Source organism: Microtus pennsylvanicus, chromosome 8 (genome assembly GCF_037038515.1).
Source record: "Microtus pennsylvanicus isolate mMicPen1 chromosome 8, mMicPen1.hap1, whole genome shotgun sequence".
In the NCBI taxonomy this organism is placed as follows: domain Eukaryota; kingdom Metazoa; phylum Chordata; class Mammalia; order Rodentia; family Cricetidae; genus Microtus; species Microtus pennsylvanicus.
In genome coordinates, this window is record NC_134586.1 from 24,665,785 (window position 1) to 24,680,969 (window position 15,185).

Sequence of the window (15,185 nt, forward strand, 5' to 3'; positions counted from 1 at the left end):
GTCCTGCCATGGCTCTGCGAAAAGAGAGCTGCCTGGAAAGGGGATGGCAATGCAAACAAATGGACCCCAAGTCTGAAAAAGCTAAGAAAAATATCCAGAGGAAATAATGTGTTTGAAGTTAAATGTAAGAACCCTCTTCAGCCAGAATGTACATATCCAAACAGTGCTCCCAGAAGGTAAATCCTCCCATCCCACCCTCATCCTCAAACTGTCCAGCACACAGACGGACAGTACCCACTGACCTGAACAGGACCCTCTTCACAGTATTATAAAAGGAATGGTGGGCAGAGGACGGGGAAGAGATAGGACGGGAACTTGCTTAAGATATCCTAGCTGGGGGTCAAAGTCTGGGGCAGAGGCTGTCACAGACAGAGCTGTGGTGCAGCCTCTTCACACTGACAATAATCTAATAGCAGCTTTCATGGGCCAGCTAAGTGGACTAAAGGAAATGCTAATGACAAGGCTCCAGACCAGGCAGCAAGGCATGTGGTACTGCATGAGAGCTAAGTGCTTCCCCTCTCTGCTCTACACATCACGTTAAAATGCTTACCTTAGGTCAAACACGGGGTGAATAAAGTTAATGCTATGCTTCAAATGCAGCAGAAACGCCTCTGCAGACTACAACTTGGAAAGCACAGCCTCCATCTCCTTCATCTCAGAAACAGCCACCGTCAAAGATGCTGCACTATTCAACATGCAGAAAACCGTGGGGCGCCACCAACCCGAGCCTTTCATCAGAGGAAAAGACGTAAACACACAAGGCGGTGGTGGTGCTGCGGCTCACCGGATGCTCACTGAATAGGGTAAGCCTGAAGGAGGCCTTACAGAAGAGAGCCGGACACGGCTTTCCACAAACCTACTCCCATGAAAATCCTAACATGGTTAAGTGTGGAGGCCAGTCTGCCCATTTATAGTCTCGGGTTATGAGAAAGACCATTCAAGGCATTGTCTCTCCTGAAACTGCTAACTAGGGCATCACAAACAGATACACAGGAACCATGAGATGATTCTGAAATAAGTTCAAGAATTTACATATGTCAGAGGTCACTCTTATTCTCACAGGTGGCTTTCTGAACTCTGCACAGTCGGTCAGTGTGATAATTTCCACTACTCCCCTGCCTCAGTTGTGAGCAGGAAACAGCAGTTGGTCTCCTGGCTTATACAGCAAGTAACACAGAGGTAACAAAATAATCCAGCCTGAAAGCAACAGAGAAGCTATGGAAAAGATTGTCGACTGATTTTGGTTCTGGGAAATGAAGCGGTCCCTCAACTCCCTCATAGAATGGTGCCCTCCAGGTCATTTATTCTTCAAGTGTGTCCTTAACATCTTGCCAATGATACTCAGAACTGGACCCAGTTGGACGGCTGTGGCGCCTGGTTCGGAACAGAGCTGCAGGACAGGGGAAAAGACAGAAGCCAAGAGAGCACATCAGTATGAGAGTCCAGTCACTTCCGAGTGGCCAAGACACTGCGTGAGAAAGTCTGAAAGAGCTCTTCACATGAACTCCACTTCCCAAGTTCCTCCCGGGAACTCGTACTGAATCCCACATGATGGCATTTGCTTCCCTGACTACATATTCCTCTACAGCATCATTCTCAACCTGTACGTCACGACCCCTATGGGGGCTGAACAACACCTTCACAGGGGTCACAGAGCGGATGTTTACATATGCTTCCTAGCAGTAGCAAAATTACAGTCATGAAGTAGCAATGAAAATAATTTTATAGTTGGGGGTCACCACAACCTGAGAAACTGTATTAAAGGGACGCAGCATTTAAAAGGTTGAGAACCACTGGCCTACACCCTAAGGGAGAGGCTGTTGGGTGCACTGTGCCCGTTACCTGGATGCAGTGCTGAAGTCTCCCCACAAGTCACTGCTTGTAGAAACTGGCGCTGGTGCTGAAGTCGTGACAGGAGCAGGGGAATCCAAATCTAAAAGGATATCTGAACAGAAGAGGTGGTTTTAATCATATGTTCACAGGGAAACCTACACCCGAAGGATATCTGAACAGGGGGTGGTTTAATCATATGTTCACAGTGAAACCTATACTCAAAGGTCACAGCAACTTTTTTTTATAATCGCTCACACTGGAGACCATTCAGATGCTCTTAGGTGATGGCTAAAAACACTGCAGTAAAAACATTCTCAGCAATAAAAAGGAAAAAACTCGACATATAGGACAACTTGGGGGTACATCTCTAGAGACTTACACACACTAAGTGAAAATAGCCAATCCCCAAAAGTTTACATACTGTATGACTCCACTTACCTCACACTCCTAAAACACAAACTTTATATAAACACAAAGCAGATGAGAGATTGCCAAGAGTCAGGGATGGGAGAAGGAAGGCTCACAGGGGTATGGTTATAAAAGGGTGACACCAAAGATCCTAACGGTGAGGCTAGAGAAATGGCTCACTGGTTAAGAGTACTCTCTCACTTAAGTGTTGCTCTTCCAGAGGACCCAAGTTCTATTCCCAGCCCCAGAGATGGCTCACAACCATCTCTAACTCCAGCTCCAGGGGCCCAATGCCTCTGAGGCACCTGCACTCACTTTAAAAATAATAAATCTTAGCTGAATGGTGGTGACACACACCTTTAATCCCAGCACTCAGAAGGCAGCAGGAGAATTTCTGAGTTAGAGGCCAGCCTGGTCTACAGAGTGAATTTCAGGATACCAAGGCTACACAAGAAACCTCGCCTCAAAAAATAGAAAAAAAAAACTAATATTAATAAATTTAAAATCTTGGGGCTGGAAAGATGGCTCAGTGGTTAAGAGCATTGCCTACTCTTCTAAAGGTCCTGAGTTCGATTCCCGGCAACCACATGGTGGCTCACAACCATCTGTAATGAGGTCTGGTGCCCTCTTCTGGCCTGCAGACATACACAAAGACAGAATATTGTATACATAATAAATAAATATTTTAAAATAAATAAATAAATTTAAAATCTTTTAAAGTAAAAGACAAAGTGATACAGACTTGTTCTGCAGCCTGACCATCACAACAGATCCATGAACCTACACAGGGCAAAGCTGCACAAGACCACAGGCACCGGCCTATGCACACACGCACACAGAATGAGAAACTTGATAAGATTAGATAATGTCAATTCCCTGATTGTGACAATCAAAGAAAGTTTTATAAGATGATATGGTGAGGGATACTGAACAAAGAGCATACAAGATTCTTTTCTTTCTTTTTCTCTCTCTCTCTCTTTTTTTAATTTGAGACGAAGTCCCAATAGTTCAGGCTGACATGGAAGTTATGTCATTCCGAATCATAGAACTGCTTCTACCTCCAAAGGGCTGGGATTTGAGGTGTGTACCAGCACACCTACTTCCTTTCATTAGTTCTTATAACTGTGTATGACTCTCTAATTCTCAAAATAAAGTTTCATTAAAAAATTAATCTTCAGCTTTATAGTCACAAGTTTTTAAGCTTTGATGACTAAGTTGATGACTCCCAGCACTTGGGAGGAAGGGGCAGGCAGATCTCTGAGTGTGAGGATAGCTTGATCTACAGAGTGAGCTCTAGGATATCAGGACTTACACAGAGATCCTGTCTTGAGAAACCAAAAACAATAAAGAAAAAAGAAAAACAAACAAACAAAAAAGGATAATTGGATTACTGCCTTACTCAGTAAGTTACTTTCGAAGTTATATCAGATTTACCTGCATCACTACCTCCATGGTTAGATTTTGGAATAGGTGGTGGGGTGACGTGGTTGCTGATGGCAACTGAGGATGGTGGGGGAATAGTGATTTTGCCTCCAGGTGGAGGTGGGAGTAAGCTCAGGCCTCCAGTCCCTGTGGCCCGGGGCTTAGAAGCACCTCCTTTCTTGGTTGTAATGTTCTGAAAGAGAGGGAGAGAGAAAGAGAGAGAGGAAAGAGAGATCACTGACCTAAAGAATAATAGGAAAATGATTTTGAAAACAAAGCTGACACTGAGTCAGCAGACAACCTCAGTCCCGGCACTCTGGTAGCAGAAGCAGGCAAATATGTGAATTCAAGGCTAGCCTGAGCTACACAGCAAGTTTCAGGCCAACCAGGGCTATACAGTGATACTTTGTCTCCCAAAAGAAAACAAGGGTTGGAGAGATGGCTCAGCAGTAAAGAGCACTGGCTGCTATTCCAGAAGACACAGGTTTGAATCCCAGCACCACCACAGCATCCAGAGCAGCTAACAGACATCTGTAACTGCAGTTCAGAGGATTCAACACCCTCTTCTGGGCTATGATGCATGAACATATAATGCAGGAAAACACTCATATGCATAAAATAAAAATAAAGAAATCACACTTACCCCAATACTCAACTTGATGGTTTGTCCTTCCTTGAAGCCTAAATCCAACTTGGGACGATTATCCATCTCCTGAGATTCTTTGGAAATCTCAGTTTCCTGCTTTACCCACCTTTGGGGAAATAATTCATCTCAGTTTGGAATTCCCTGAAGCAGAATCTGACACAAATCTGACTCTCTCTCACTCAGATGAACTGGAATTCCAAAGTGGGGACCCATAAGACATGAGAGAAAAGGGAAAAATATCCCAGAGAGGCCAGCTGGGTTCAGCCTGAGGAGCAACAGGGAATGCACGGTAGGTGCAGCCCCGCGGCAGGGCACTGCCCCACAGGACATGTGTGCTGCCATGTTCTTGCAGGTTCCATCTCTAGAATACAGAGAGCTACCCTGTCCTAGAGATGGGAAGTGATGTGGCGCTCAGTGCTGCTCACTACAGCTAGGCCAAACCCAGCTGGGCTGAAGAAATGCAGGCCCAGAGCGCACGGGCTGTGAACTGACAGAACGGGCACACGGGCACACCTATCCATGCACAGCCCGCTGCTGCTGTGTGCCCCACCACCACCGTTCTAAAAGCAAGGGCAAACTCCCCACGATTATGAATGAGCATCAACACAAACCACCGCACAAGGATCCAAGATATATTACATGCTCACGGAAAGACGGGAACAAGCACGGGGAAAAGGTAAAGTCAGCAGCAGCACCCAGCCACCCCACCCTCCGCACCCCATAATTATTTACCCTGAAGTCTAAGGACAAGCTTCACTCACTTGAAGTGATCTTGCAGCGAAACATTGAAGTCGAAGGCATCCCCCCGATCTGTGAAGCCAATGCCAATAAACGCACTTCGGCCTGTGAAAAGGAGGAATTTCAGAAACCGTCTTCCTTATGGCAACTTCTGCCTATCACGTCACACAAACTGCTGAAATCTGCTCAGCGATAACACACAGCCGAAAGGTAAGACTTTTACAGCATAAGCCTGAACAAGAAGTCACACTGAAATACAGCCACATCGACTCCGAAAGATGTGTCTGCGGCTACTTCACCCTGCAACCACCAAACCGGGAGCAGCAGTTACAGCTTGACCAACAAAGCCAAAAAGTATTCATTGCTTTGATTGCCAACCTATTAAAAAGTATGAAGGGACAGGGCGTGGTGGGTGGTACCCATATTTAAGCCCAGCAAAGGTGGGCCAATCTCTCAGTTCAAGGCCAGTCTGGCACACACTGCAAGGTCAAGGCCAGCCAGGAATACAACACAGTGACTCTGCCAAAATAAATACGTAAGTGAGTGGGTGAGTAAATAAATAAATAAATATGAATGGCTGGGAACTACTGCCCTACATAATGACTCTAAATAGACAGGAAGGGAGGGAGGGAGGGAGGGAGGGAGGGCGGGCTGAGAACTACTACCCTTCAAATCCAAGACAACCCCATCAAAAGCCACCACAGCAATTATAACATGTTCTCTATTGCTAAATATGCGTTGTGATTAATTTAACTTAAACTCAATTGAACTGATGCTCACATCTATAAAATGTTAGTCTTTCCTCTGATAACCATAGTAACTTTGATGAGGGAAGAAAAGGTACCAAAGGACGAGAGCTGTAAAGGGACACAATTTCATTAGCGTGCACTCACGATTTCCTGACCTGACCCCACTGAAAACCCCAGCGCCCTTACCGGTACCATCCTGGATCCTGATCACAAAGTAGCGGCTGGAGTCTGTCACTGTCTCCACAGCAATACCAGGGTACTGTTCTACTGGCGCCTGAGCAAAGAGCTCCCCTAACAGCAAGAAAGAGAGCTCCTTGAGCAGCAGCAGAAATGCTAACTCCGATTAACTCCATGCCAGTCCCGATTTGCGGGCACTGACAAAAGCACAGCAGCCCAGCACTCCCATGTTTGAGGGCGCTCAGCGCTTACCTGAAACTTTATCTTCCAGTTTGATGTAGGCGATCTTCCCTTTGGAAGTGATTCGGAGGCGACCAGTCCAATCAGGCTGGTCTAACTTCCAGTCAGAAGCCCTATGAAAGGAAAAAGGCAATTCTTTGTTTTGTTGTTGTTGTTTTGTTTGTTTGTTTGTTTTAGTTTCCTGGTGTAGCTCTGGCTGTTCTGGAACTCACTCTGTAGACCAGGCTGGCCTTGAATTCAGAAACCCACCCGCCTCTGCCTTTTGGGTGCTGAGGTTTCACTGTTTTCCTGTGCTAGAGGGCCTATTCAATTAAATAATCATGAGAAATGACTCACGCTCCCTTAACCTGAGGCCTCATGTTCTACTGTCTAAGGCAGGCCTGGTGTTACAGGCCTTTAATCCCAGCACAGGTGAATCTCTGTGAGTTCAAGACCAGACTGGTCTATAAATCAATTTCCAGGATTAGCCAGAGAAACCCTGTGGTAGTTTGAATGTAACTGGCCCCCATAATCTCACAGGGAGACACTATTAAGAGATATGGCTTTGTTGAACTAGGTATGGCCTTGTTGGAGGAAGTGTGTCTCTGTAGGGGCAGGCATTGAGGTGTCCTATATCCAGGATACCACCCCGTGTCTCAGTCAACTTCCTGCTACCTGTAAGATGTAGGACTCTCAGCTCCCTCTCCAGTAACCAGGTCTACCTGCATGCTGTCATGCTCCCCACCACAATGATAATGAACTAAACCTCTGAAACTGTAAGCAAATCACCTCAATTAAATGTTTTCTTTATAAGAGTTGCCATGGTCACGGTGTCTCTTCACAGCAATATAAACCCTAACTAAGGCAGGAGTTGGTACCACAGAGTCTGGGGCACTGCTGTGATTGGCCTGACTTTGGTACTTTGGGTTTGGAAAGCAGTGGAGTGCCTTAATACTGCTTAATGAGCCGTATTAGTATAGGCATGGAAGACAGAGGTCCCAAGAGTGATTCGAACTGTCGGAGGCTCACTCAAGAGGAGCCTTCAGAGGAGGGGAATTTTAGTATGTTGTCTAGAAATTGTTCTTGTGATATTTTGGTGAAGAAAGTTGCTGCCTTTTGCCCTTGTCCAAAGAATCTGCCTGAGGCTAAAGTGAAGAATTTTGGATTAATTCCGCTGACAGAAGAAATCTCAAAACAGCCTCGTATAGACTCTGTTGTGCGGTTACTAGTTTTCATGCTTATAAAGATTTATAATAAAAAGAAGCAAGCTGACCAGGGTAAATAACAAAACGTAAATTTTGAGGCGGAAAATAAGCCCCAGGAAGTAGAATGGAGCTAAGTCTTGTGTTCAAGGAGATAAATGGATTAAGAAATGGAATATAGGCATGGTGATCTCAGGGCAAGATCCCACCCAGCTAAATTCCCAGCTTGTGAAAAGGAACTGAAGAAAAGCTTAGAGCCAGGAGTGGTGGGGAACTGATGTAGGTGGGTCTTCTATCCACCTATTGCTTTCATTAGTTAATTAATAAAGAAAACTGCTTGGCCTGATAGGTCAGAATATAGGTAGGTGGGGAAGACAGAACAGAATGCTGGGAAGAAGGGAAGTGAGGCAGATGCCATAGCTCTCCTCTCTGAGATGGACGCAAGTTAAGATCTTTCCCAGTAAGCCACCACCTTGTGGTGCTACACAGATTACTAAATATGGGTTAAAGCAAGATGTGAGAGTTAGCCAATAAGAGGCTGGCACTAATGAGCCAAGCAGTATTTAAATGAATACATTTGTGTGTTGTTATTTCAGGGCATAAGCTAGCCAGGCACAGAAACGCAGCCCGCTGTTCCTTCTACAGGGAACACGTTTAATCCCAGCACTAGAAAGGCAAAGGTTGGCAGATCCCTGAATCTGAGCGAGTTTCAAGACAGCCATGCTTAGTGAAGGACAGAAAAGAAAGCAGAACTTGGTGACTTCAGCCACATGGTTCTGGAGTTAAGGATAGAAGAACAGGGCCATGGAATTGGCCTCCATGCCTAAGGAGAGCCGCTCAGTCACTGAATGGAGGCCTAGTACAGAGGCCATTACATGAGGCTGTGATTGTCCTAGAGAACCCAAGATGAGAGATGGAGAGTCGTGGGACACCTGCCGAAGAAAGCTGCTAACAGGGACTGGAGCCAGCCCAAGAGAACAAAGTGTGTTGCAGTCAACAATGCTGAACTGAGTTGGAGATATGAAGAGCGTTTTGAGCATCTTCCATCAGACATGGAAATGCAGAGTCTGAAATCTGCCCAGCTGGTTTCCAGTCTTGCTTTGGTCACTATGAAACCCTTAATTTGATCCCCAACACCAGAATAAATAAATTAACAAATAAAAATTAAGCTGGGTTTCAAGGTGTATGCTTTTAAACCCAGCACTCAGAAGCAGAGGCAGGCAGACCTCTGTGATTCAGGGCCACCCTATTCTACACAGTAAGCCCATCTCAAAAAAAAAAATTCTAAAAATACAGTTTCTCTTATGATGCTATTCTCCTACCTAGAGATGACTTTCTATCCAATGGTGCTTCATTACTCAGGGAACAATAAGGTCCATCTGCTAGATGAAATAGTCTGAGTAACAGAAGCTTCCGAAATCACTAACCATATAATCTTTCATTGATTTCAACCAGTGTTTACAGGGTACTTACTAAGTGGGGGGGGGGGGGGGGGGGCTATATAACAGCAGAATATAACAGCAAACAAACCTTCTTCCCCTCAGAAAGTTGCATTTGAACAGAAGGCCAACAACAAAAAGGAAACATAATAAATAATACTATAAGTATCTTAGGTTAAGGTGAGAAAGAAACGTAGAGGCAGATAAGAAAGCCTAGGAGGACAATGGAGACAGGTTACAGGATTCAAGAGAGTGAACAGGAAGCTGAGAACAAAGTTCAGAGGTCAAGTCTTGTTTATTATGCACCAAGTCCTGGGTTCAACTCCCAACACCATCAAAAAGGAGGAGTCCTGGTAGCCTCACCAAGAAGGTTAAATGCTGGGCAAAAAGGTGGCACATAGGTCATGGAGACAACCACCTGCTTTTAGATTGGATCTGAGGCCTGCTCCATAGCAAGGAGTTCAGGCCTGACACTGTAATCCTGGTCCAAAGCCTGTGGCTCAGGAGACACTTAAAAAAGGTAGGATAGGTGAAGGTTCCCTCTGGGTGCCTGAGGGGAAACACTGTACGCACAGGGCTCAGGCAAAGGTGCTGAAAGGTGAAAGCATGCTTGCTGGGAGAAGAAAAAGAAGCCAAACCATACAGGACCTTGCAAGCCATCAGAAGCACTGTAGCTCTTACACTGAGTGAAAATTAGCTCCAGGTCCTAGACAGATATGTGACCCAGTCCTCTTGGGATCCTACAGGGATTACTTTGTCTGCTGTGTGGGAAAGAGATGTGGGGCTGTGACAGCTGAAGCAGGCAATTAGTTAAGAACGCTGCAATGAGTCAGAGAGGGCCTGGGAGAGATGGGAGCCGAAGCCACCAGCTGTAAAGTAAAGGCAAGGGCAGTTTCTGAAGCTAATGTTAGGTGTGGGGACCAGGACAAAGAGAAGTAGAGGAGAACTCCAAACTGTCCTGCCTGAGCAAACAGGCCACATGACTAAAATAAGGAAGGCTATTTGTGGACCCTTCTGGGCCAATGGAGTTAGCATTTTCAATATGCTTCACTGAGATGTCTAGGAGCAGACAGCTGGGTATATGAGAGCACAGTTCAGGAAAGACATCTGCAATGTAAATCACTGTTTATCAACCATCTGAAAGCCCAAGCGACACTTGTTATCGTTTATATGTGTTTATATGTAAAATATAACATATTACTTATAACCAAGACTACAAAACACTGAATTCAGGTATGTTTTGTTAAGGGTGTGGAAAAGGGGAAATATGTTAATAATTTATCTCTTATGAATGCGAAGACTGAAAAGGATGGTGCGCTGCCTAAAGTCCTTGAGGAATTAAAAGCAGGAATAGTGTGACCTCAAGGAGTGTGAGGCTTGCCTGAGCTACAAAACTAAAGCGTTGTCTCAAAATAAAACAAGAACAAAAGACAGAACACCATATATCTGAACAAGAGAAAGTTTAGTAAGACAGTAAGTTAAAAGGAAAACTTAACAAAAACTAGAGGATTATCACTGCAGCGTTAAGGATCAAACCCAGGATTCAGTTTGTTAGGTAAGCGCTCCACCGTACGACCCCAGCCCAGCAGAGCTTCTGAGCAGGACTGTAAGGTCAGCCCTGTCATCCCTTGATGCTCTACCTTCAAAGATAATCTTAAGCACCCGAGTCGGATCCAGATTAGAACATCCCACAAGTCCTCATGGGTTCACTTTTTTAAAAATTACATTTCCTTGCTTTCTTGTTTGTCTGTTTGTTTGGGGTGGAGTTGTACGCACGCCATGAAATGCAGTGGAAGCTAGATGACAATTTGCACAAGTCTTCTCGCCTCCTGTCACGTGGGTCCCAGGAATCAGACTCGGGTCATCAGGCTTGCCAACGAGCACCTTTACCCACTGAGCTATCTTGCTTGCTCCTATTAATTTTTTCAATAAATCATTATTTCTTGAAGTCATACCACTGACAGTCAGAAATAAAATAAATGGGAAATATTAGGAATAAGCATATTAGATGTATTTCTTTGGACAGGTACCTTGTAATTTTATCTTGTATATATAGTACCTTTAAATAGTTAACAAATTCTCAATAAATAAACAGATACACGCCAGCAATTTCCTTCATCTTTGATCCTTAATTCCTCTCCCTCTCTAAAACCCCTAAAGAATTCTTGGTTCTGCTGGTCTCCTAACAATACTATACGCAAACCTCATAGGCCAGGTGTGGACAAAAGCCTTAAGTCCCACCAACTGGGAAGCAGAGGCAGGCAAATCTCTGGGAGTTTGGAGCCAGAGGATTTCACTGGGAGAACCTGTGTAAAACATAAGTACAACTAATCTCACAGTTTTTCATTTACCTTAGCAATCAAAATGCATTTATAAAGGAGAGGGAATGACGAAAGGTAATAACCATCACACATCTTCTCCATGCCATTACATACATTACACGCATATGTTACACACATTCTTATGACAACCAGGTGAGCATATCCTGAATGCTAAGTATCAGTATGTTCATCTTCAAAGTTCAAGATGTGACTTTCCCACAAAATAAAGTTAAACTTACTTTGATTTGTGGTGGGTTTTTTCGGGGGAGGGGTGTAAAAAGTTTGGGGTTTTTTTTCTTTATGTACAGGTGACGGAAGGCCAGAAGGTTTCAGATCCCCTGAACCAGAGTTACAAGCAGTTTTGAGCCTCCCACTGTATGTGCTGGGAACTGAACCTAGGTCCTCTACAGAGAACAGAAAGCTCTTAAGCGCTGAGTCTTTTTTCTAGACCTGTTTTGTTTTTGTTTCGGATATTAAAACAGAGTGAGTCTCCTGTAGCCAAGGACAGCCTTAAACTCCTGACCCATGTGCCTCCACCCCTCAAGGGCTGGGATTACACATGTGTATCACCACTCCCAGCTTTGAATTTCATTTTTCTGTTTTCAGTCACTGTTCTATAAAAGTAATAAGGCCAGGCGGCAGTGGCGCACGCCTTCAATCCCAGCACTAGGGAGGCAGAGGGATCTCTGTGACTTGGAGGCCAGCCTGGTCCACAAGAGCTAGTTCCAGGACAGGCTCCAAAGCCACAGAGAAACCCTGTCTCTAAAAATAAAACAAAACAAAGAAAAAGAAATGACAGAATGTTTAGATAATAAGAAATGTCAAAATATGCATAGGAAACAGAAAGATAAAGGGGAAAAAGAAAAATGAAGAAACTGCTTTGATGGGACAAGGTAGTGTCCTTTGAGAGGATAAAGGCTGTGAATAAACTAGGAAGTAAAGGAGACTGTGGGGGAGCAGGGGCTGGGGGTAGGGTACGGGGGTAGGGGATAGAGGCAGGAGAGTGTAAAAGGCTTGACGTAAAAGGAAAATTGAGGACGTCAGTGAATATGATACCATTCTGGAAGTCTTAACCCCTAAAGGAAGTCATGAGATAGTTTACTTAGCAGTACAGCCATTGTTAGCATATGTGACTGTGTTGGTTACATACTCCCAATTTCTTCTTTTTTAATCCATGTGTGTATGGTGTTGCATGTGTGTGGGCACAGGCATGCCACAGCACATTTGTGGCAGTCAGAAGACAGTCTGCGATGTTACTTCTCTTCTTCTCCCTTTACCTGGATTGGGGGGAATCAAACTCGGGTCTTTCGGCTGGTATAAGAGCCTTATCTGCTGAGAGATGACTCCCAATTTCTTCTTTCAGTAAGCATTTCCTGAGTACCTACTATGTGCCAGACACTATGCTAGTCCTGCTAGTTCACACAGATACAAAGATTAACAGACTTCAAGTTGGAGAACAGAAAACTAAACCAGCCATTAGAGCAGCGATGGAAGCAAGCCTAAAATGCTGTGGACGGTCACACAGAGCTGCCCTAAACCAAAATGGGTCAGATAGAGCGTCTCACAGATGGCGATGTGTTTGATGGGGTCATGATACAGTACCTGTGACTACCATCAAGAAGCATGTCAAGTCTCAGTGACGGCGCCTTGAAAACTACCTCTGCCAAAGGATACAACCCATGGGCCCATAGGTCTGCAAACACAAGTACTGATTATTGATGAATGAACCTCTGGGGAAGAAGCAAATGGAGCTGTGGAGAAGAAAACTTTCCAGTAAAGGTAATGACAGCACCAAGAGAAAAGCCATGATGGTACCTCAGTCAGGAAAGAGAGAGAAAGAGAGAGAGAGAGACCCTGAGAGGGAGCTGGGGAATGGCTCCGTGGATAAGAACACTTGTTGCTCTTGCTCTGGCAATCAAGGTTCAGTTGCCAGCACCCATGTAGTGGCTCATAAACATCCATGACTCCAGTTCCAGGAAATCTGATGCAATCTTTTGACCTCCATGAGTACCAGGTATATAGATATATACATACATACAGGCAAAACACCCATACATATATATAAAATAAATACATCATGAAGAAAACAAAACCCTGTTGCTGGGCAGTGGCGGTGGCTTTAATCCCAGCACTTGGGAGGCAGAGGCAGACAGATGAGTTTGAGGCCAGTCTGGTCTACAAAGTGAGCTGCAGGGCAGCCAGGGCTACTCAGAGAAATCCTGTCTCAAAAACAGAGAGAAAGAGAAAAGAAAAAGGCAAAGAAAAAGAAACAAAACCCTGTGAAGTACATACATGCACAGGATACATTACTTTTCCTACTTTACAAATGAGAGAACTAAGGCCTGGAGAAGTGAAGAGATTGGCTCATAAATTATAAAGCTATTTACCGTCCAGGGCGCAGACTCAACAGCTTTCAACAAAATTCCAATGAATTCTCTTTGAACCCCATTAGCATCCTACATCCTCAAACCCTCAGTCACGGGATTACAGGGATGTCGGGCCCTATGAGGCAAAAATGCCTCCCTGACTCTGAAAAAGCTATAGGAGAGATGACCAGGAGGAAGGATGGCAGGAATCCCTACATAATCAAAAGCTATAATGTGGACACACGCACACACACAAAATGAAAAGAAACGCAATGGCTAATCATTGGAAAACAGGATCTTAACGTTTACCCCACACACAAACGCGCACACGAGCCCACGCGCACACGCACACAAAACCGCAAGGAAAATCCGAACGGTGAATGAGGATGACACTTGGCGAGAATGGCAACAGTGTAAATTAAATTAGATCCTTATATCATACAAACAGCGGACATCATCACTGCGTGAGCTGGGAGTATCAGAAGGGGGGTGGAGGAGAGCAGGAGCGAGCGCGTGCTGTGTGCGTGTGCATACGCGCGTGGAGGATTACAAGCCAAAGGTCGCAGGAAGTGTAACAGATGGAGCAGGCATGAATGGATGCGGTTGACGACGAGCAGACGATGTCCCAAGGGGGGTGGGGAGGGCAGGTGGAGTGATGCATGAAGGCAGCAAGAACGTAAAACAAAATAACAGTTCCAGCAAAACAGACTAGTGGGGAGAGACGCTGGCAGCCTAGCTGGCAGGCTAAGCAGGAGACCGCTCGGAGGCAACGGCGCGGGCCCGAGCGTGCTGCCCAAGGACACACCCGTCCCCCACGGCGGGCGCAGACCCGGCTCAGTACCTGTAGCCGCGGTTCGAGGCCCGCGGCGGAATCCGGTAGACGCTGACGTCAGGCTTCACACACAGCACAGACTCGTATTCCAGCTCGGTCGCCATCTTGGCTCCGCTAGCGCCGCGGGGGCGGGGCACAGGCGGGGGCGGACTGAGCTGCCCGACGGGCTTCCGCTGCGTCACTTCCGCTCGAGTTCGGCTTTGCGCTTAACCTCTGGGCGGCGCTAGTTGACCGAGTGCAGCTAAAACGTAGAAACGTTCTGCGTTCTGCGGCGTGGCTAGCTATCTTGAGTCATGACAAATGCGTGCTCAGTGGTAGAGTACCTGCCTGTCAAGGCCTTAGGGTCGATCTCTAGCGGAAAATTAAAAATATAAATTCAATTCTCCTTTAGCCAAAACAAAAAGAAAAAAAGTCACTGAAGGTAGACCAGAGGTTGCACAAAATGAATCTCTGCTTTCCCAGTCTGTTCTCATACTATAAGCAATTGTCCCAAGCATGATCTAATAAATGTAACTTTTTTTTTCAATTTTGTAGATTTTGTTAGTGACTCTACCATATTTAGAATGGGCCCCAATTACAGTGCTAAAAAAGCTAAAAGCTACCTAGCATTTCCCAGCATAAGAAGACTCTGATGTGCCACACATGGTGAGGTCTGAGCAGTTCTGTCTACAAACATGTTCTTTGTGCGCCACAAATGTAAACTTACAACGCTACAACTTAGAAACCTTTTAGCTGGTGACAAAACCGAGTCTGAGCTCATTTTGTGGCAGGAAACACCAGTAGCGTTTCGTTTTATTGACTGGTTCACCTATCCTGGTTTATCTACTTTGCCT

The 15,185-nt window shown here is 45.3% G+C and overlaps 1 protein-coding gene across 1 annotated transcript; it reads right to left on the bottom strand.

Moving 5' to 3' along the window:
* Positions 1-233: 233 nt before the first annotated feature.
* Necap1 (NECAP endocytosis associated 1) lies at positions 234-14,486 on the bottom strand. Its single transcript, XM_075982850.1, has 8 exons — positions 14,362-14,486; positions 6,226-6,326; positions 5,983-6,087; positions 5,071-5,152; positions 4,307-4,415; positions 3,676-3,856; positions 1,843-1,945; positions 234-1,390 (listed from the first exon to the last, which is right to left on the bottom strand). The coding sequence occupies exons 1-8, from the start codon at positions 14,454-14,456 to the stop codon at positions 1,342-1,344; spliced, it is 825 nt and encodes a 274-aa protein (XP_075838965.1). The 5' UTR covers positions 14,457-14,486; the 3' UTR covers positions 234-1,341.
* Between the last annotated feature and the right edge of the window lie 699 nt (positions 14,487-15,185).